Genomic DNA, 22,506 nt, shown 5'->3' on the forward strand with positions numbered 1-22,506 from the left:
CATAAGTACATTTTTATTGACTACATTGTCAAAGTTTGCAGTCACAAAATAACATTTCTTTACCATAGAATGTATATGCTGCCTCTGAAGTAAACAAACATATGTTCGCCTTCACAGGAGAATCCCACCAAGGAACTTGAGAACACTGCAGGCTTAGCTTCTGTATGCAGGAACTTTCTGCAGAAGGTTCCTTCAGGGCTTCATTGCCCTTGAGTAATTTGTGGCATCTGATTCATTTTCCACTGGCAGCTCTATATGAAGATGATGCTAACAATATGGCAAAGATTTTGGAAAAGTGTCAGTGAAGAGCTGATCAGAAACATGAGAAAATGCACACCCTCAGATTGACTTTAAAAACAACATTCTTTTGCACAGACAGAAATTCTTACTCTTGAAATACACATTAAACCTGCAGTCAGTGTAGACATATCGCTTGTGATACGTACATCAGGCAGCTTTTTTAAAAGTAACTCATACAAAATATTATTTATTTAAGCGACCTTAAAAACAGCTTCTAATTGCTTATCATTTGACAGAGCTTACAATAGAAAAGAATTTGACATCCTCACTCACGGTGAGTGGTACTTTATTCCACAATTACTCTTATTCTTCCTGCTGGGGAAAAAAAAAAAAAAGGATGACAAGTCTAGAGCTATCATAAACTAAGAAGAAATACAGCTTTTACTCAAAGACAGCTTCATATCTACTGTTGTCAAGAAGCAGGGGTTTGCTAGGAATGCTTTGGGTAACATTTGAATAGTTCTACAGGAAAGAAAGGTTGACTGCAGTTCTTCCATTGCATTTAAGCAGAATTTCAGCATAAATCTTAAAAGACCAGTGAATACCTGCATTTCAGTTTCATTTTGCTGTAGCTCAAACTTGAAAATCAGAAACAGACGACACTGTTTTAAAACAACTGTTAATAATCAGAAAAACGTTCTTGACTTCCTAAAATTTTGGAAGTCATTATTATTACTGCTACTGCATTATGGATAATCCAATTTGTTCTCGTTTTACTGATTTCTCTGTCTGGTTTGTCAGTTTGCAGGTTGCTTTGCTAGTACATGAGTTCCACACATGCACACACATCTGCCCAGCACACATCTCACCTTTTTGGTGAAGGATACCTGGATATCTACTTTTCCATGTGGTGTGGAGCACAGTGCTGAGCTGGAGGCTATTCCTGTTCAGTACAGAGCATCCCATTCTTTTCTTAGTGTCACCCAAGAAGGCTGAGCTGGGAAGCACTGTGTGTACATCAATCTACTCAAATTCAGAGAATCACAGAAAACAGGATAAGAAAGGACTTTGGGAGTTAGCAAGTTTGTAATTGTGCCCCTGGCAAGATTGTTTATAGCTATGTTTTCACAGAGAAAGCTGCTTAAAGTCTAACCCAAATCTATCTTGCTACCACCCTGCTCATGTAGAACAGACGTGGAGAATCCTTTGCAGCATGTTTTACATATTTGGAAACATTTATCGCATCTCCTCCATTTTCTCTTCTCTTCTCTGCACTAACCCAGTTCTTCCATTGCTGGGTAAGTTTTCTAGGGCATGGATTATTCTTTTTGCTTTTTCTGGCCTTTCAGCAGCTGATCCAAATCTGTGCTCAAGTCAAATGCCCAAACTGAATTTACTATCAGTGCTGCTGAATAGAGTGAAAAGATCATTTCAAAACCCTTTATGTATGTCTCAGGATTATGTTTGCTTTTTTAGTTACTAAAAACTGTATTGCTGATTTTGGTGCCACTGAGCACACATTTGGGACTTGTGGCTGCCATTGTCAGTGAAGGCTGCCCCACTTTAGAAAGTTAATTAATCAATTAAATTAGCTAAACATTTATGTTGCTGACATCTGGCCAGCAGAACGGATGTATCTTTGTTGGAATAGAAATCCATAGAAATCAAAGGTCATGCTCAGAATAAGATTATAGCATCATAATCTCATTACTTGAATTGGGAGGGGGATGTTGAGATTAAAAAGAGAGAGAAATGGAAGACAGTATACACCAAAACTGATATTGGTTACAGAGCAAATGCAAAAGGCAGAAATTAGAGGAGACATGCCTGATTTGAACTTCAAAACAGTGAAAATAGCATTTCATTTCTATTTTTATTTCAAAACACATCTGAGAGAAGGAATAATGTAGATGGAGACAAAAAGAGACTTCTAAGTGCTTTTCTTTTCAAAATTTGTCCAACTGAGAGATGGATGGCAGGGGATTTTATGCCCCAAACAGCACTTATAAGTGCTTTTGCTTTTTCAATACCATCCTTAGACTGAGAAAGGGAGAGAAAGAAGCAGACAAGGTGCCCTGACACATCACTTCTAAGTGATTTCTGTCCCAAAAGTATTCAAAAGACTGATAGAAGATTTTTTTTCTCTGTTGGATATTTATTTTGTTCTGTGACTTGGCAGAAATGAAGTGGGAAGATGAAGGGAAGCTCTCGTGAATTTTTATTTCCCAAGGTCAGGAAAACAGAAGTCAGGTTTTCTCCTCTCTTCTTTTTTTTTTTTTTTTTTTTTGGTTTGGTTTTTGTTTTGTTTTGTTTTGTTCTGATTTGATAGAGATGCTGCAAGGCTTCTTTTGAGGAGCTAAGGTAAAAGTAAAATGGAATTACTTCCTTCCTGTTTTGCAACAGTAGTGGCAGTGAAAAAGATACAAGTGTGGGCTTTTATTTTTAGCATAGATCAAAACTCTGTGAGCTTGTGATTAAAGCAAAAATAATCCAATAGTCTAAGAAAAAGAATAGTTCACCTTAAGTATTTTGCAGCATCAGAACCTTAAACTGACGTGACTTGCCATTGGATCACCCAAAAGTATTGTGGAGAGACAGAGTATCCTCAGAGCTGAACTCAGACCTGAACTGCACACAGAAAATCTCCCCGACCCTGAAGAACATGTTTCTTCATTTATTTCTTTAAAAAGGGTTGTTTGCACTGTTTTATAAGGTGACTTAACCTTCCACCTCCTCCAAAGTGCAGCAACTGTTGTTGTACAGTACAATTACACTGTAGCTGTACCTTTTCAAACCCACAAATCATTCCTTCATGAATCCGGCCTCTTGCCAGGCCTTTTACCTCATGTTCAGGCAATAAAATTTGGCATCCCTATGGAATAGATGCACTGCAGGTATATTACTGGGCCAGGCATTCCAGACAGCCGTCACTAATTGGTTTTTCTACCAGAAATCTTCAGAAATTAAGCTTCTCTGGAGCTGTTTGAATTTCTAGGTGAAGCCGAACCATTCTCCAGCTGCAGCTAGGATTAGGAGTAGTTGGTTTCCCATCTATGCTTCTTCCTTCAAGACAGTTGAAGATTTGGGTTCTGAATTGCCCTGTATGGGGGGTAGCCAATGAGTTGTCACTGGAGAAACACAGAATACTCCATGGTAAGAAAGACATGCAGGCTGTTAGAAGTTGGGAATAGTAAAAGCAATGAAATAAAGAAGTATGCCCTAAAGGTGTGTGTACATAAGTTTCTGTGTTGAGCAGGGAAGTTCTGATGTCCACATTAAAAATGCAGCAAGAGTGAAATTCGAGTTGACATATTTACAGATGCAACCACGTTTTCCTTTGGCAGCAAGGTCAAACTAGATGTCTCTTTTATCACGTGATATGGCAAGGAATCTACTTTGCACCTTGAATACTTCTGTAAGGCTTGGAAATGCCTATGGGACTGTGTTCCTGAGCTCCAATGTCAGCAGGTCTCCTGTGTGTGGGCATGGCAGGAGTTACACTTTGGACAGTGCTCTAAGTACAAATCAGTACCTGCATCAGAGGCTCAGAACAGTCATAATCTTTTCAATCAAAAAAACCCCCCACCCTCCAAGGAAAGTAGGCTTTTAAAGCAAACCAACAAATTAAAATTAATTTAAAATAAATATTCACCACAATCAAAAGATTTTTCATTTAAGAATTCTAAAGATTTTCTGAAGAAGATGAAACATCTCAGCATGATGGAGAAGTTTATCCTGCAGATTAGCTGATAATGTGATAGGAAATAAAAACTAAGGACAAATGATCAATTCTTACTTGGTGTCAGGAAGGCAGAAATAAGATCCCAAAGGATCTCTGACAGCTCTTCTCTGATCTAATCTGCTGGATTCAATTTTTTGTTTCAACAATCTCATTCCTGGATGTCAGTGGGGTGGAGGTTTTGGATTGGTGTCACAGGAAGATCCTAGCATAGGCATTCTGTGCAACTTCAGCTACCAAAGAAATATTTCAGTCTAAAAAGGAAGACACTTTGCAAGTCGAAGGCTGAATATGTGTTAAATAGTGGGGAGGGTTTACATTCTTTGATTTGTCACCTAAATGTTACCTAACTTTCTTGGTAAAAGATTTGGCCATAAGTAGATCAGCATATGTGGGATGATGAGGCAATGCTCATGAGATCAAGGCTCATCTTGGCATTCCAGTGTGAGCCAAAATGTTAGCTAGCTCTTGCCTGGCATTTGTTATTCCCCTTTCTTTGGAACAAAACAAACAAACCCCAAACCAACAAATAAACAAAAGCACAAAAACAAACCAAACCAACACAAAACTAACTCCTCCCCCCCAAAAAAAACCAAAACAACAAAACAAAACAAAAAACCAAAACCTAAACCCAGAAACAAAAAACAAACAAGCAAAAAACCCTCCCAAACCCAGAAGGAACTGGCTGCTGAAAAGGCCTTGAAATATTTAGCCAGTAGTCTGATATTCACATGCTGAATGCAAGCCAAAGAGCTCTTGCTTGTGGAACAGTATTAAATACCTGACTGTAGCTTTAGCAGTGAGGGTGATTGGAGGGATAACCATCTCTATTTGGCATGGCACGCTGCAGAAATTTATTGTTATGTTTTATGTATTTCTCACTGTGGAGCTCCTGTTCCAAAGTATGTAGCTAAGCCTAGTCAGGGAGCAAATCCCAAGTCAAATTGTCTCATGCATGAAGACAGACAGTTTGCAAGGCAGGAGTCATTAGAGGGAAAGGATTTTTCGTTTTAGTTATGAAACTTAATTTCTTTTCACTGTCTTCCCTCCTTTGCCTCTCTAAAATACTGATAGAGGTTATAATTTCTGACAGTTGACGTAAGAAGTATCCAGCATGTAAGTAGTATCCAACAGCTGAAATGGATAGTGTAATATTGTGATGGGGCCTATCACATAGTGACAAGATTGGAAGGTGCAGCTGAAAGTGTGTGTAGTTTGGTATAAATGAGAATCTTGAGTCCTGAAATTAGAGAAAATTCAGATCTGCGTGCAAACTTCACAGCTCTCATACAAGTCCCGAATTTCAGCAATGATCGCTCGGGTGGGGGTTACTGAACAGCAGTGTGTGATCACAGAGACACAAATGAGAAGGAAACCCTTCCTCAGCAATATAGCAGAGCACCAAGCAAGCACATGGATTTTAATCCTGCCAGAAGATGGGTTTGTCTCGTGTTGCTTCAAGGCAAATCCTGCCTCTCCTGTCTTGGAGTGCTTTCCACCTCTGGCATTAGTGATGACTACATCAGACACCTGTGGTCTCACTGCTGCTGGCAGATTGATCACACAGGCAAGACAGAGAAACAGCCTTACAAACCTTTGGTCATTGTCCTTAAATCAAGTATGTTTTAGGCATTAAATTTGACTCAATGATTTTAGAACCATGGAGTGCTTTCTCTTGGTTTCAGAGTATTTCAAAACTAGGGAAAATTTTTGGTGCATGTCTATACTTTGTTGGTTTGGGTTTGTTTCGTTTGGTTTTTTTCATAAACCTTTTTTCAAACAGTTATTTTGGGTTTTTTCTTGAAGTTTTTCCAGCTGCTGATAATGTTCAAAATACCTCTGTGCTGTGTGGGATCAAAACAGTTTTGACATTACAATAAAGCACAGCATTAACTGTTTTGTTTCAACAATAAAATGGAAAACAAATGAATAATTTTGGAAAATAATTATATTATCAGATAGGCAGGACTCTGGAATTAATTTGTGGGGTGCATTGGTTATCTCCACAGTTAATTACATTTTTATTTGAAATGTGTTTATGAGGAAGTAAGCAGCAATGTGTTTAATAGTCCCTGTGTCTGGGTCACCCAAATAGTGATTAATCCACCCCACGTCAAATGGTTTGTGGGCAGAAGGGTGTCCTGCGAACATCAAGGCTCGGCAAGATAAAGCCATGCTCTTCACACTGAACTTCTTAATCAACAGGTAAGAAGCAGAAATGGCTTGTGTCTGGTCAGCTATCCAGGAGCAGCAGCCAGATGCTTTGCCCTTTCCAAATGTACTCTGCAGAGGAAGGAAGCCGTGCTCTTGTTTTGCCCATTAGATAGCATTATCTCTGTGGAATGCCAATTCATATCTCCTTGTGCCGTGTGTGGTTCTCACATATGGGATTTTAATAACCTTCACGCTGTGCTGTGAATTCATAAACAGGGCGGAGAGAGGAAAAGCACCACAGGACTTTATTTTTTAATTATTGCTCTTTTGAAAAACAGGGTCTGCAGGATTTTTGTGAGGGTCTGGTGGCAGAACCAGCAATTGTTTTGCTGCTGCAGTGGGATTATTCCAAGGGGAGGGGATAAATACGGCGTTCACTTATGATACACTTTTTCAGAATTGATTTTCAGTATCCTGCATTTCGTAGCCACAATAATTCTGCTGTATTACAATTGGAGCTGTGGAGGTCTGATTGTATGGCAGTTTTTCCCGTTTTTCTGGAATGCACTGAATGTTTGATTTCTTGCAACATACCTCTTCCCCTCCTCCCTCTCCTCTGTCTCAGCCTGTGAAGCCAGTTTACTGCTCGGTGGCCTATTCATGCTGGATCAGTGGGTTTTTTTCTTTCTTTTTATCTCTTGTCCAGCCCCAGAGTCCATTAGAGCTCCCACTTCTGCATCTCAGCCACGTTCCTGTGCTGGTGAAGGCACCACTACTAGTTAGTAGAGCTAAAAATAACAGGAACTCGCAGCACTGGTCTGCAGGCACAATTTACTATTTACGTTTCTCTCTCCTCCTGTATTTTCTGTGATTTTTTGTGTGGCAGGCAGTAGAAAGAACCAAGAACAGACAAAAAAAAAAAAAGAGAATAATTTTTCGCTAATTATTCAATTTTCAATATTTTGTTGTGGTTTTGGGTTCTTTTATTTTGGGGGGTTCCCCACCATGTTGAATAGTCCTCACTAGTAAAAATGTGTGCTGTTTTTTTCACTAAAATTCACGTAATTTCCTTTTGGTTCTCTAAGTGGTAGAGATGTAGAATTACTGAAAAAAGTATTTTGGAAATAACCTCTGGAGACCATCTTGTCCAACATCATCTATAAATAAGATTAACATCAAGGTTAGGTCAGGTCTGTGCCTCTTCAAGCTTTGAAAATCTCTAGGGATAGAGACTACAGAATCTTTTGGGTACCTGTTCCAAAGCTAAATTGCCCTTGGTTACAAAGGTGCATTCCTTGAAAAAAGAGATCTTTTTTAATGGGATATCTATAGCCCATCATTATCTTTTTCTCAGCTCACCTGCCTTGGTCTTTTTTAGCCACCAGAACACCGTGACTGTCTGACACTGTGCATGATGGGGTAGCTGAACACACACACGCACACTTCTTCAGACTGCATCTATAATTCTGCAGTTGTATGACTCAGAGAGAGGGATGCCAAAACTTTCACATTTGCTTTGTAAATATTTTCTCAGAATTAAGTTAATACATCATCTAAACCCTCCATCTCTCTCTTGCTGCTTTTAGTTTTGTTAGTATGTGTGTACATAGATGCGCTTTTTTTAAAGTCACTAAGCAGGCAAGGGAACGTAGAACTAATGTGACTGTGGAAAAGTTTTCCAACCTGTACTGTCTATAGAAATGAAGAAATGTTGTTTCTATGTGAGCCAAGGTTCATTGCTGTCCTCTTGGCTTTTCCCTCAGCATAAGCTGTAACCTGGGCATTTCCTTTGGATTAGCATTTTATAATTATTTGACTTCAGTAGAATTTTTTTTTGACTTAGCTGCGTACTCTAGTCCCTCAGATCTGTGTGGTGGTGAAGTGGAACTTAACCTATCTGGTTCCCAATGTGTGGTTGTGAACTGCTGATAGCTTGAGGTGCAGCAGAGCCTGGAGCAGCGTTGTTCCAGAAGGAGGAGGAAGGGAGAGGCACAGCCTGTTTGCTGTAGAAGGCAGTTATCAGCCTTCCATTATCTCTTCCCTTTCTAGGCCATCAGTTGACGTGTATTTTGCCATATTCATCGTGCCAGGAAGGCACAGCTGTCAGCAGGCAGATGCTGTCAGAGGGCACTGATTTTCCCTCCCTTATTGCTGCCCCCAAGAACCTGTTTTGTCAGAACCGTGGTAGTCACTGCTGGATCAGCGTGAGTTACAGAGCCACTGATGAGCTTAGGTGTTGACCTTTAAGATTGCTTTTCAAGTTTCAAAGATCCTGCTGTCATTACAGTCCTTGGAATCACAAGCTACATTGAAGTCAACAATTTAAAAAATCAAAACAAAACAAAAAACCCTACACAAACCCTGCACTCACAAGCAAGTGGAAATGTAGGATCTGGTTTAACCCATTTGATGCCAGCAATAACAGGAAGCTGACATGGCCCCCTAGGTTTCCATCCCAGAAATAGACTTGAGGTGGGAAACAGTTTTAGTAGTAACCAGGAAAGTCCATATAGCACAGAACATCAGTATTTGTGCTCACATGCAAAGAAGAAACACTATATTCTGGCTGTGTGAGTAGATAGCTTACATCAAGAAAATATCCTGCATCCTTTTCACAGGCTGAAGGTGAAGGGCCTCTGCTCCTGCCCAGGGAAAGGAGCAGCACCATGATCTTGTAATTGCAAAGAATATTTTTTTGAGCTGTTTCATTTTATGGTCCCATGTCTAAATTTATTCTTTGGTGTAGAGTATGTGTTGCTAAGACCAGCCCTGCACAGATTCTCACCCCAAGTTTGACATGTGGCATGAGAAACTTCCTTGGTGTTTCTCTTGCTGGTGTGCTGAGTGTGTTTACAGACAGAAGACTTGTCCATCTATGAACTGTAAATCCAAATTTCTTTTCACAAAATTCAAGACATTAGGTGAAGTCTCTCTGAAGTCTCTGGTGATGTCAGTGGGAGTTTTACTTTTAACTGTAATGGAGGCAATCAATGTGCCATACATTTCCCAAGAAAGTCAGGTACATTACAGTGGTATTTTTCTCTTAAAGATGTATGAAAATGAATTTCTCTTTTAAAAATTTAAATTATAGGTAGAAGAGCTGTATGATTATAAGTAAACATTTTGGAGGTAGTGTTGTTTATATCTTACAGCTCTGTCATTGTCAGGCCAGATTATAGCGAAGAAAAAGATTGATTGGGTTTATTATTTTCATCTTTTAATAAGATTTTGTTTTGCAATTGCTTCTAGCGTGTTTCACCTCATAACTTACCACCTCATTTGTGTGTGTGTGTTATTCAGCACCTCAGGCCTTGGTCTAGTTCTGAGCTCTGTGATGAAGATGCACAGACCTGCACAAGACCCTGTTGACTTCAGTGAGATTTGGCAGAGGCCGCTGTGCTCGGGGGCTTTTCTTCAGCCCAGGTTTTGAAGTGAAGGGGAAGTGGGGCTGGTGTGGGATGTGACAGTAGCAGAAGCTGCTCTGTCAAGCTCCATGATTAAGAAAAACTGATACAGAATGATCTTTGAATTATTTACAAATCGTGTCACCCCGGTAGTTTCCACTTGAGGGTGCTTTCCGAGTTATTGCAGGTATTGTTAGTCCATGATACAAACTGGTGTCTGCATGAAATCTGCACTCCTTAAAATATGGTTAGTGGACATATGCACCAAGAATATGATGTAAAAGCAATCAGAAGGGAGTATATGTACAGCAATTTTTACTTTTGAAACAGACCTTTAACTTCAAAGTCTTGAAATACGCAGCTCTACTCCAACAGCTTTCATTAATGACTTAAGAGACCGTAAAAAAAAATCCCTAATTATTTAAGCAGAACTCTCCAATCCAGTTTAAATTTCTGTCCTAGCACCCAGTGCCATAGCGTTTGAAATTTCAGATATCTGAAAAAATTACGATTTAACCTTGAATCTTTCTGCAACAAAAAATGATTTTATGATCTTGAAATAAAAGGTATTTAAAACAATTCAATTTTTGGACTAGGGCCTCGTAAGTGAAGTTTTAACCTGAAATGACATTTTTACAGAAGAGTTTAAGCATTTATACAGTCATAAAATGGTAGAGCAAATATTCCCAAGATACCAATGAGGGGAAAATAAATGAACGTGTCCAGAAGCAAGTATGTATTCTCTTTTAGATAAGGCATCCTGCAATTAAAAACACCGGACTTAGAAAGCTTCTTAAGGCTTATTTTGTCAAATGAAAAATGCCACTGTTTTTAATGCTATTGTAATAAACCTTATTGTTATTCCTGGCATGGATATTATTTTTTTTTTTAATTTCAGAAAAATGGATAATTAGCATTTTAGCTTATCACTTTCCTTCCATGCATACAAATAATTTGACAGATAGACCACCAAGAGAGACAAAATTAAATAATAGGTCTAGACAGCATGGAACTGAAATAAATTAGAGGTTAAGCTTCCAGCCTGTTAGGTGGATTTTCATGGGAAAAAAGAGGGGGGATACACAAGGTAGTTTTTCTGACAGTTTTTGCTACTTAACTTAATGTAATTTCTCCATATAAAATCCCAAATAAATTGACCTGAAATAATATGTGCACTTCATATTTGAAGTCCCTTAATTTATTTGTGAGTCCAATTTTTTTCAAATGTTTTTAGATTAGAGGCCTAACAGGCATTCCTGCATCTGTGATTCAGCCAATAAGTTCCTAGATAATGATCCATGATTAATGGTGAGTGCTGATAATAGGAGGTTATTAGAGAAAGCAAACTTGGAACAAATCTGCTGTATACATTATATACTTTACCGCCATCTGTGGGTATTTATAATAAATACAAATTAAAGTCAGTGGTTGGAGTAATCGATGTTTTGCGTACGTGACAGAGAATTCTTTAGAAATAGTCTTATGGTAGGCAGCTTCATAGTGAGAATTCTTGTTAATTTTTTTTGCACAGATACTTATTATTACTTGCAAATTAAAAACAGTTTTTGTGGAGAGAGGCCTTTTGGCCTTGGTTGCTTTCAAGGATGTCACTCTGAAGTCCACTCTGTAAGGAAGGATTACGTGTTACGTGTTACCTCTGCTCTGCTGCCACACACGTTATTGGATGTAAGAAATTGGTTTTGCCCTTTTGTACTGAGATTCATTGGCTATTCAGCCCATGTGTTAACAGGACATTCCTCCCTTTTATGTCTCCTTGAGTTGTAAGTGACATTTTACCTCCTTGTGTTTCGTATTGTTTGCCGAGCAAATATGACTGTATAGAGAAGAAACTATTTTTATCTTATTGCCAAATGCAAAAACCAGAAAAGAAATGCAGTATAAACAGGGAATTTCAGAAGATAAAGTAAAACTAAACATTATGATACCGATAACTTGCTGAATCAAGGGATGTGTTTTGCTGGTAGTAAATATACTCTTGCAAATACAGTTTTGCAATGGAATGCTAGAAGGGATGCCATAGTTAGGATCAGGTGATTGTGTTGTGCTCTGAGTTGTTTATGATGTTTGATGGACAGTGTCTGGTTTATATTTTGTTTTTCCAGTAACTTTTGTGCTCAAAATTCAAGAGTCATCATGTGGTAACGAGGGCAAGTGAGCAATGTGGTGGATGTCAAGATAAATGATTTATTGGATTGAGCATTCAGCAAGCAGTATTTGGTTGGAAGAATTCCCAGCTTTTGAACTATTACACAGTCATGATATTTAAAGCCTGTATATTTGTAAATGGGTAATAGATGGAGTGTCAGAAACACTCTGGTTATTTATGGTTGTCAACTAAACCTCTGGGATGAAATTAGGAATACTCTAGAACTAGTGTAGTTAGTTTGGTTTCCCATTTTGAACAGCTGTGAAATTAATTTTTTCACAGACTGTTTTTCAGAGTGAATGCTGTTTTAGTGCCTACCTTGTGACTTTGCTGTATGGGGTGTGCATGATGGGGTTTGTCTCCTCTTCCATAACAATTCAGTCTTCAACAGTGTTTGATGTAAGCATTTCCACATATGTTCCTGGGCGTACTTGTATTTTTATGCTGGTTTTTTTTTATATGCCAAAGAATACTCTGCTTTTATGTGCCAAAGAATATCCAGTGGATCTGAAACTGTAGACATCTCTGTGCCCACAGATGTCAGGGTTTCCAGTTACCTACAAGCTATAGTATTAAATCCAGGAGTGAAGTATCCATTTCCATCTGTTTTCTGCTTGGGTAGTTGCAGTGTCAATGAAAAAAGCTATTCCCTCTGCCTAATCCTGAGTTATCTGATTAACATGTCTGATGAAGCTTTCTTCACAACAGTTATGACTTAACAAGCATGTTTAGGTGTTTTGGTTCTTCTCTTTTGCTAGATATCTTTCCCAAGCCTCTTGGTTTATCTTCCTGGCTATATATCAATATTTTACTTTTTCTCAACTCCTCCTTCCCCTTACACGTGTGTCTTTTAAACACTAAGCTGGATTCTACCTTTTCATAGGTTTTCTGAAGTGTTTTCTATCCCTCTCTTCTCTTTTGGTATCCTGTTTCAGTTAATTTCTTCCTCCTTTTGTGACATATTCCTGTTAATAAGAGCATCTTCTATTGACTGAGAGGGCACACACAGGACAGGAAATGCCTTAGGGCAAAACTTTCTTCACCTGCTGCTCTCTCAGTGCCCAAAGTCCCTGTTGACCATCCCTCCTCCAGTGCTTTGCCTTGCCTGGGTCCTTCTGTTGTACTTGAAGCACTGAATTTGGCAGCTCCCTTCCTTCGTTAACCCTCCATGTAGAGACAGAGCAACTTCTCATGTTCTTTATTTACTCCCTGCCACCTTTCTATTTTTAAGTCTTTTTTTTTTTTTTTTTTTTTTTTTTTTTTTTTTTTTTTTACCAATAGAGCCATCAGGAGTCTTTCCACAGTTTATTATTCCAGAAGAAAATACTGGTGTAGGCTCATTTGAAAGGTGTCAGGTTTTGTAAAGTTTCAGCTGGAAATTAGGAAGACTGAAAAAATGAAAGAAACTGTTCTGTTAATGTGAACTATCATTCTTTCACCTTTTTGTAATACAGAAAATTGTTCAATTGAAGGAGCATTTTAATTCCATTTTAGAAAATTATTTAAATGTTAATTTTGAAAAATAGAAAATCAAAATATTTTTATGAAAGTGGAACTGGTTTTACTCAAATTTTGTTTTATGGGATTGTCATGAGGGATGTTACCTTTAACTTTTTGATTTTTGCCTTAGAATAGAAGAAAATACATAAAAAGAGTTTGTTCTTTATAGGTCATATATTTGACTCTGTTTCTACTCAGAGTTTTCTCACTTATATTTGAGGCATTCATTTTTCAGCTCTCAATAGCATGAGGTGTACTTGATTCTTGCTTTATTTCAAAGCTGCCTGTATTGTCCCCAGTAGCAGCAGCAAAAGCAACAACATTCAGTGAGCATTTGCTCTGCTGTATCTGGAAAGAGGTGGGAGCTGGCATGGAGTTGTCTGGAGCTGTCTTAAGAGTGAGAAAGATGACACTGCATCACTTTGCACTGTGATTCGTGTTTGGAAGGTTTGAGTTTGTGGGGTTTGGGTTGGGTTTTTTTTTCCTTTCCATGAGAAGGAAAACTAAACTGTTTTAAAAATACACTTGCTGCTTGAAAGTTTACATGGGGTAGGCGACTCTGGCATGCAAGTTTCAACCTCTGCCCAAAGTCTGAGCTTCCTTTGTTCTTCTTTCTCTTCAGCACTGACATCAGGAATCCATAAGATACTTGTTCAAGCAAAAGACTGGTACAGCCTCTTTAAGGAGCTGCAAATCAAACAGCAGTTCTGTAACAACTGGATCAGTGTATATAGAAAGAATTTCAACCATGGTTGTTTATTCAGTCTCTTACTGTAGGATTAGTCCCATTAAGTGCCTCCTATGCATTCCCTTCCAATTCATTCAGTTTAAATAAAAACTTCCTGCCAGCAGTCATGTACATATCAGTGACATTCATCTAAATAAAATATCCCAAGCGCTTGAGTCTCAGGAACAGTCTTATGAAGAGACACATCATATTCTATTTATTTGGAAATGGGATGCATGCTTATTTCAAAATAATGTCAAAATGTTAAAATCTTTATGAAATTTTAACATTAAATTTTATGAAGACAGAGATGTTTGCTGGGATGTGAAGCTGAGGGCTAGGACCGAAATCAACCACTGAAGATAAAAAAACCCCCAATACTACCATAGAAGGGAAAGGGAAACAACCACAAACTCAGGGTAATAAGACTGTGGTTTTTTATCATTTTTATTTTTACTGCTTGATGTTAGTAATATAAGGTGATTTATATACAGTGCCATATTAAATTGATAGCTCTTGCTGGGTGAACATACAAGCACTATCTTTCTTTTCTTTAAATGTGCTGAATTTTGTGTTGGAGAAGCCTGGCAAGTCTTTTCTCACAGTCAGGGGTCTGAAGAAAGTGAGTAAGTGTAGACAAAAACAGCTTGTTTAATCACTGAAACACAGGAAAAATTAAAATACATTTTTTGCTTGTAAAGTATAGAAAAGCAATAAAAACAATGCCAGACGGTTAATGCCTCTCTTGTACCTTTCATTTCAAAGACCTCAGAAGAACATCAAGAAGAATAAAGGCAAAATCTATTCCCTATTGGCATCATTATAAATGTTGTATCCTCTAAAACTCCAAAGACATCCAAGAAGAGTGGAAGAATAAATGGCATTGAAATAAAGAAAGTCTCTCTGGAGCTTTGTTCAATCGGCTTTGTTAGAATTCACTCAAATAGAATGATTATAAGAAAAGATCTCATTTGTTTCAACATTAAAGGAGCAAATTAATATGTGGCAAGCTGCTAATAATTGCCTCATTATGTAGTGAATGGGCATTGCGTCCAATTTACAAAATTACAATGATATTGTTAAAGTAACAATTGGGAAAGTTTAGTCTGAGTTTCCTAACTCTCTGTGTAATTAGTTGTGGGATTCAGAATGAAACAGAGTTGGTGGTTGGAGTGAGCTCTCCGGTGCACCACTGGCCTACAGTGCTAAGAAGTCACAGGAGAAATTAAGCTTTTATTAGTGGAACTCCATCTGCATAGGTCCTGAGCTGGATTTGGTCCAGCTGAAGAGTAAATCTGACAGTCTCTGCTGAGACTGGAGCTGGTCTGTCAGGACATTGTTTTATTGAACTCCACTGACTTGGGCTGAAGTCTTGGCCAAGTGGTTGAGAGACCTGGCCTGAGGGACTTCAGCGTGGGATTTCAGCAGACCTGCAGGTCTGTGGTGGAGAAACTTGGTGACCCAGGATCTGTGCCATGGGGGAACCCACCTGAACAAATGGTTCTGTAGCTGGAATTTCGATCTCTTGGTGGAGACATTTGAAACGGTGGGGGAGTTGTTTCAAACTGGGCAAGTAAGCAATTTTCCAAATATTGAAATCCTACGTAGAAGAGAATCATGTTTTGTGACCTACTTAAGTTAGATTTGCTTGTGACCTTTTCTAATTCTGGCTGATTTTGTTATTTAATGATTTGACCTTTGATTCTGTGAAGCCACTTCATTGCTAAATGCAAAGATTTAATAACTAGAACTGTTTGATAAGTGACCTTTATTACACAGCTATTTCTCTTTGCTAGAAAAATGGCACTGTTTTGCAAGTTCTAATTCACAGTTTTAATTATCTTTTCTATTGTCTAAAAGCTTGCACAGGAAATGGAAAGGTCAGACATTTCATTTTCTTTACTGATTAAAATATAAGCTTTCCTCAACAGTTACAATGTCTCATTCAGGCAAAAGATGGGACAATTTGTCAGAATCATGCCCAGCTGCTCTACCGAGGACTTCTACATCCTCCTGGTCAGCAACAAAAGGAATAATTTTTTAGCAGCAATAATAGCTCTGTGGTGTGTAGAGGTGAAATAATGTCTAAGTACATGAAAAGAGAGCAAAAGGTGAATGGTTTCCTATGGTTTTTTTTCTTTAACTCATATATCTGTGATGCAAGCAAATAAAGATCTTGTGAAAGTTAAACCCTGAATTGACATTCTCGGCCCAGAGACCATAAACAGAACAGCACAGGTTTCCATGGGGTCCTGCCAATCTGTATCAATCCTGTTGCTGCCAAACCATCTCTACAGATGAGAGGGCAGCCTGGACTGTCTGCCAGACCCATTTTTGGTTTATCTGATAAGGCTGCTGCTGAGTTAGTGTTTAATTGCTGCCCTGGTGTTTGTGATGCAGACACCTCTAAACAGTTGCTGTTAATTGCAGAACAGATCACCAAGAAGGCACATTTTCTCTATTTTTCCAGTTTCCTTCTCTCTGCATTCTGTGTAAGAATTATCTCTCTGCTTCTGTTCATCATTAATACAAACAATACAGCAAGTTAAATTGAAAAGTGGTAGTTTTTCATGCAGGTTAGGGCTATCATCGGCAACCTGGCTGCCAAAAATTTACATATGGGAAAAAGGTCTGAGGTATGTAGAACTCCAGAGTATGAGGTGAGGGGGAACAACAGCACATCACTCTAGCTCCTCAAGGATCATAGGGAGCTGTCAGCTGTGTCCTACTTCAGTAACAGAAGCAGCACCAGCATCTACCCAGGGACTTCACCTATCCAGCCCCTCAGGCACCAAAATCCCTGTGCCTGAATGGCTCCTGGGGGAGCCACCTGACAGAGTAGCTACATTTGAGAAGTTTTTGAGTCTTAAAGGTGATATGACAGCCATAACTGAGCTGGGTTGTAGTAACACACAGGAATGTCGTGTTAAATGAGGAAAATGAGAAAGTTATTGTGTGTGGATTTTTGTGGATTAGTGGAACTGCCCCTTTTGTCCATGAGACTCAAAGCAATGCCACCAGCTGCTGGCCTGTGTCCACAAGGAGTTCAGTGAAAGAATATTGGTGTGGGTTTTCTCATATGTTGAGGAAGATGATGCAAAAAGATGATGAAGTCAGTGAGTGATTCTGGAGTCAGTGGAATATCTGTCATGGGTGCCAGTCAGTCTCCTAACTCTCTCTGGGATCTGTTGGGAAATATGCATATTGGGACATGTAAAATCTCTCTACATTGTAAAAGATATTTATTCTGAGATAGGGCTGGGAGGGGGTAAGCCTCTGCCTCTGTTGAAGAAGAACAGACTGTATGTTGACCTAGTGCAGGCATTCAGTATTATGAAAGCACTTTATAAATTGGAACAAGATAAATGAATCACAACAAAAGAGCTAGAAAACCAGGGGAGACAATTGCAGGAGTGAGTGTACTCAGTTTATTCGAGCAGAACAGTTAGACTCAGTGAATAGAAAATGTGCAGTGCATTTCTAACTAAGGTCAGAAAATCAAATAATTCCAAATTTAAGAGAGCAGCTCTATTGTAACGGAGAAGAAAGAATTTTTTTGGAAAAAAAAAGCAAACCAGCGCTGAGGTTGAGACAAATTTGAATGGAACCAGATTCTTGACCAAATTGGCTTCTCCTGTCTAACAGTTTCATATTCAGCATTTGTTAGTTTGAAAGTTCACCCTGAAACCTATAAATTAATCTACTGGGACTTTAACAATTCACTTCATGTTAGGATATGAGTTATGCTCATGGATTTGTTTAGGTCACCCAGCCATGTCCTCATAATGTATCTTAGAGAGAATGTCTGTAACTAAGCAGTAAACAGAAAGACTCCTGTGTTCAGCTGCATCTCCTGGGATTTCATCCCTGCTGTCAGAGAACTGTGCAGGACAGCTCTCTAAAACTACAACAGCTAAAAAACCCTGCATGGTGTTCTGTAAAGGGAACATTGCCAATGCTTTTGCATGCTATCAGGAATCTTTAGCTATTGATGAAATGAGGAAAGAATGTTTTCATGAACCATTCACATGGAGAAATTGAATCAATTACAATAAGGAAATCAAAGCTTTGAAATTGTGAGGTTTATTGCAGAAGTCTTGCAGGATGCATCTTAGTTCAGTACAATATTTGTCACTCGAAGATATTTTAGCTGTTACAGTTTGAGTTGCTTCAGGTGTTTTTCTCCTGTCCTTATATTACGCCCCCTTATCAAAGACTTTGATGTTTTGTCAGCAACCACGTCCTAAGGTTATAGTGGTCAAATGTAGCCAGGATATTCATCCACATCAGCTAAATGAGGTGTGATTGTGAAGAGAAATAACCACAAGTCTGATCAGAAAAGCACCCAGGATTCTGTCAGACTAAATGTTTGAAGAACGTGAAGGGAATTAGTCCTAAAAAGTATTAAACTGAATTCACTGGCTCCCAGCTGCGAGTATGACAAAGGATCAAGTCTGTGACCATACAAAAAATTGTAGGTGATCTCTGGCCTGAATGATCTTCTGTGAGTTTTTTTGATGGATTTAGTTTTCATTTGATTTAGATTTCTGACTGAACTTCTCATACAATCCAATTTAAATACAGGGCATTTCCTTTTAGTCTACTGGTACCAAAGAACTAATAAAAAAAAAAATTACTCTTTATACTTTGACAAATGGAACATCAGATAAGTCCCTATATCGCTATTAGATAATTTTTTCCTATTTTAAATTTGTTCTGGAGAAATAGCACCCTAGAACAATGGTCAGGAAATACTGTCTTTGACTTCAGTTTTCCTAGTTCAAGTGTCACCAGTCCATCTGCCTCTCATTTTTCATGGGTCATAACCACGCTCTGGAGAGAGCAGCGTATTTCTCTGTCTACATGTCCTTTCCAACTGCAGGATTTCCATAATACAAGATTGCTTTTCAGATATACATGTAAATCTTTTGACTTCTGTCACAAATTTTGGAACTATTCATTCAGACAGAGAAACACAGTCAGTGTACAGTTAAATTTCCAGCATTACTTTTTCAGTCTTTTTTTTCCTATTGTTGACAACACCTTGTTAAAAGACAAGACATTGATCTGAGTATTGTTTTCTGCTGCTCCTTTATTTCCTCGGGTTTTTTAGTGGAAAGAGTAACATTTAGAGGGAAAAAGGAATGATTATTTGTATAGTTGACTTTTCAAGGTGGAGAACAAAGGCAAAGATTGGATCTGCCTATTTCACTAGAAAGGTTTGCATTCAGAGCTTTGTAGTGGTAGTTTTCTAGCAGCTCTACCACATGGGGATTGTGGGTTTGGTGTTTGTTGTTTTTTTTTGAAAGAGAAGCATTGCTATCAATTTGTTGTACTGTACCTGCCTTTCTGTTAACTGAATTTTCAGTCTTCACGTTTCACAGAGAAAAACTTGCCATGTATTTTTGTTTCCTGTCTTCCAGCCTCTACAGCTTGACTGTGACCTCTGTGCCATTGTTTCAAACTCGGGACAGATGGCTGGCCAGAAGGTGGGGACCGAGATAGACAAGTCCTCCTGCATATGGAGAATGAACAACGCTCCCACGAAGGGCTACGAGGAAGATGTTGGGAAAAGGACAACCATCAGAGTGGTCTCTCACACGAGCGTGCCTCTCCTGCTCAAGAACCCCGAGTACTTTTTCAAAGAAACCAACAGCACCGTTTACGTGATCTGGGGACCTTTTCGAAACATGAGGAAGGATGGGAATGGCATCGTGTACAACATGCTGAAGAAAACTGTTGACAGCTACCCCAGTGCCAAAATCTACGTGACGACGGAAAAGCGCATGAGTTACTGCGACGCGGTGTTCAAGAGGGAGACAGGGAAAGACCGGTAAGTCCTCAGTGTGAAGAACAGTTACAGTGTTTGACAAAAGATACATGAGAAAAGGCCATGCCGGATGCCAGCTACTAAGTGAGTCCCCAGATACATTTTTAATGGATTGTTATATGGTTTTGACTGTTATAAGCACTTGATGAGGCAGCAGCTAGGCCCCATTTACCCCACCTACGCTACCTTCTGTTCGTTCCATTTCTGTTGGCTTGAGTCCCAAAAATATTGGATATCTTCCTGAAACATTTTCAAAGCTGTGCGTTGTTTTCAGCTCAATTTACTATTGATTAAGTTGACATTTTATTTGAAGAGGATAATCCGACACAAACAGCATTTCCGAATACGCAACCTTGGGATAATTCTGGATATTGTATTTTCTTCTCAGTTGAGAGTCGCTGTAGCTTTTCTTCAAACGCTGACCTTGGGGTTATGCATTATTTCTCTTTCTTGGTGAAAATGGATTATCAGTGATACTGTAATAGATTTAGGTTTTTACCAGAATTATACTGAAATTCTATTTTCCATGTCCAAGAATTTGCATTTACGCTGCTCAAGTGGAGGCTGTAAGAGATGGAAGTGTGAGGGCCCCTGTATTGGCTGGCATGGTCAAGGTAGAAATTGGATTTGTGGAATTAAGACCACAAAGAGCAGGAGTTTGCAACCGAGCTGCAAAAATTCAGATCATCTGTGTTTTGGCAGGGAAGAACACCTGTCACACACACTCACTTGAGTTAACTGGGAAGGAGTTTTCAGATCACTGCTGTGTCTTAATATTTATTTTTGAATTTGCACGTCATGAATTTGAGGTTGTGAAGGACTGCAGCTATTCTGACCAAATTAAAAATATAGATATTCACAAACAGTTAAATGCAATCTGAACTTTTAGCACCTTTTAAAGTAGAAGAACTTGTTCTCTCAAACTTGTTTCACTTTGTTATTAAACTGTCAAAATTTGGTTACAGTTGATTTTTCCTATTTTTTAAACTTTGAAACAGGGAAGATCCTGCCCCTCAGCTTCTTCACCATGTGCACGTGTTGCTGCTGTGATTCTGGAGTCAGAGGGAGCTCATATATGTCATAAAGTTGTCAAGGTTATCATGGCTTCTTTAGTTTAATTGAACAAACTGATGAAGAGGCTAATAGAAGAAATACACAAGATCCATTCTTCAAAATTGACCTTTAATAATCCAAGCCATCCTGTTTACATATTAATCAAGATAAATATGATCATGGGTACATTACTGCACTGCTAAAAATAAATTTGTTTATATTTATGAGTCAGTCAGGTCACAGCGACTTTACAATACTTTATCAAAATCCTTATTGTGAGACCAGCCCTTGACAAAAATCTCCTATTTTTCCTTTGAAAAAATCTCATCATTCAATGTCAAAGTATCCTCATCTCCAGCCTAATCCACTCCTCTTCAACAAATTAACACATCTCAAGCTTTATAGTTATGCAATTAACACAATACAAATGCTTCTTTTCATGTCAAAAGCAGATTGAACTTCGCTTCTCCCAGTGCTTATAACTTAAGCAGCCTAAAGTCAAAGTGGCCTGTGTCCTTTCTCCTTAAGCTTCACCTTGTGAACAGTGGTAAATTTTTAAGAGCCTGCCTCATGGCCCACATCACTTGGCGTGTGCATCCCTTTGACACTGTGAAAAACCCACCAGTTCTCACAGTGGCAACCAGATAAAATCCTTGTATCTACTGCAACTTTCATTTTTAGTCCTGCTTTTCCACATCAAATACTTAGTGATGTCTTTAACATCATTTAATGCTCTCGTCAGCCAGAAACAAGGGAAATGATTGGTGTGTCACCAACCAACACCTTCTGTATCTCAAGAAAACATCCTGCGGTTCCCTGCTAATTGGGGACCTCAGTTTGGAAACTGTTTCATTTTCTGTAACATCTTCAATTTGCAGGACCTGTCTGCTGTTTCTAGGGAGGGTCATGAGGTTATTAGACGGATGTGGCATTTGTGGCAGCAGTAAACGGAGAACACAAGAGATTTGTGGGCGATGAAAATAGTTTTGTGCGTTGTGCCAGGCTATTGTGATGCTGAGGCAAACTCAGGTTCCTCAGCCAAATGCTCCTTTGGCTCCTCAGAGAAACACCAACCTGTGTTTGGAATATTAGATTGAACAGAAGTCTGTTTCAGCATGTTCCCAGCAAAAATTCTGGAAGGAAGCCAATTTCAACTCATATTTTAAAATGTACTGAGTGGATTGCAACCACATCTATTTTAGTTTAATCCTAAAATACTGTCTTTAAATACAGTGTATAGTACTAAGGCATATTGAGATTGCAACAGATTTCTAGTCTGTCGAGCTTTAATGAGCTTTCTGTTTCTACTCTTTGAAGTACAATCTTTTTAGGTAATGAGTGGGACTTTTCAGTAGTTTCATCCTTGTAGTGCTGAACTTTTTAAAGGGTGTTGTGAGAAGCAGCTGACAGGTATGTGCTGCAGTCGCTTCTCTACTGCAGAAAAGCTCTGGTCCTGCAGAGGGAAGTTTATTTCTGACTTCACTGGGTGCAGGTTCACAACCCACAGCTTTGGTATTGACCAATGGTTTATTGCTGATGCATGGAAGAAACAAGAATTGCCTCTAAATAACTTCCAACAAACAAGGTCGTGTATTTTGTTACGAAGCATTTTTTTAATTCTACAGCAGTACAAAATACCCTCTGATATGGGCTATCCACGCTGGATAGTTAACCTTGCGTGCACATTAGAAA

The 22,506-nt window shown here is 38.8% G+C and overlaps 1 protein-coding gene across 2 annotated transcripts in view; it reads left to right on the top strand.

Moving 5' to 3' along the window:
* The window catches only part of ST6GALNAC3 (ST6 N-acetylgalactosaminide alpha-2,6-sialyltransferase 3), a 218,203-nt gene that overhangs the window by 121,894 nt on the left and 73,803 nt on the right, over positions 1–22,506 (top strand). For both annotated transcript variants that reach the window (XM_064665568.1, XM_064665570.1), the window contains exon 3: positions 19,355–19,764. In XM_064665568.1, the coding sequence (XP_064521638.1) occupies positions 19,355–19,764 (410 nt within the window). The remainder of the gene's footprint in view (positions 1–19,354; positions 19,765–22,506) is intronic.

Source organism: Pseudopipra pipra, chromosome 9 (assembly GCF_036250125.1).
Source record: "Pseudopipra pipra isolate bDixPip1 chromosome 9, bDixPip1.hap1, whole genome shotgun sequence".
NCBI lineage: Eukaryota > Metazoa > Chordata > Aves > Passeriformes > Pipridae > Pseudopipra > Pseudopipra pipra.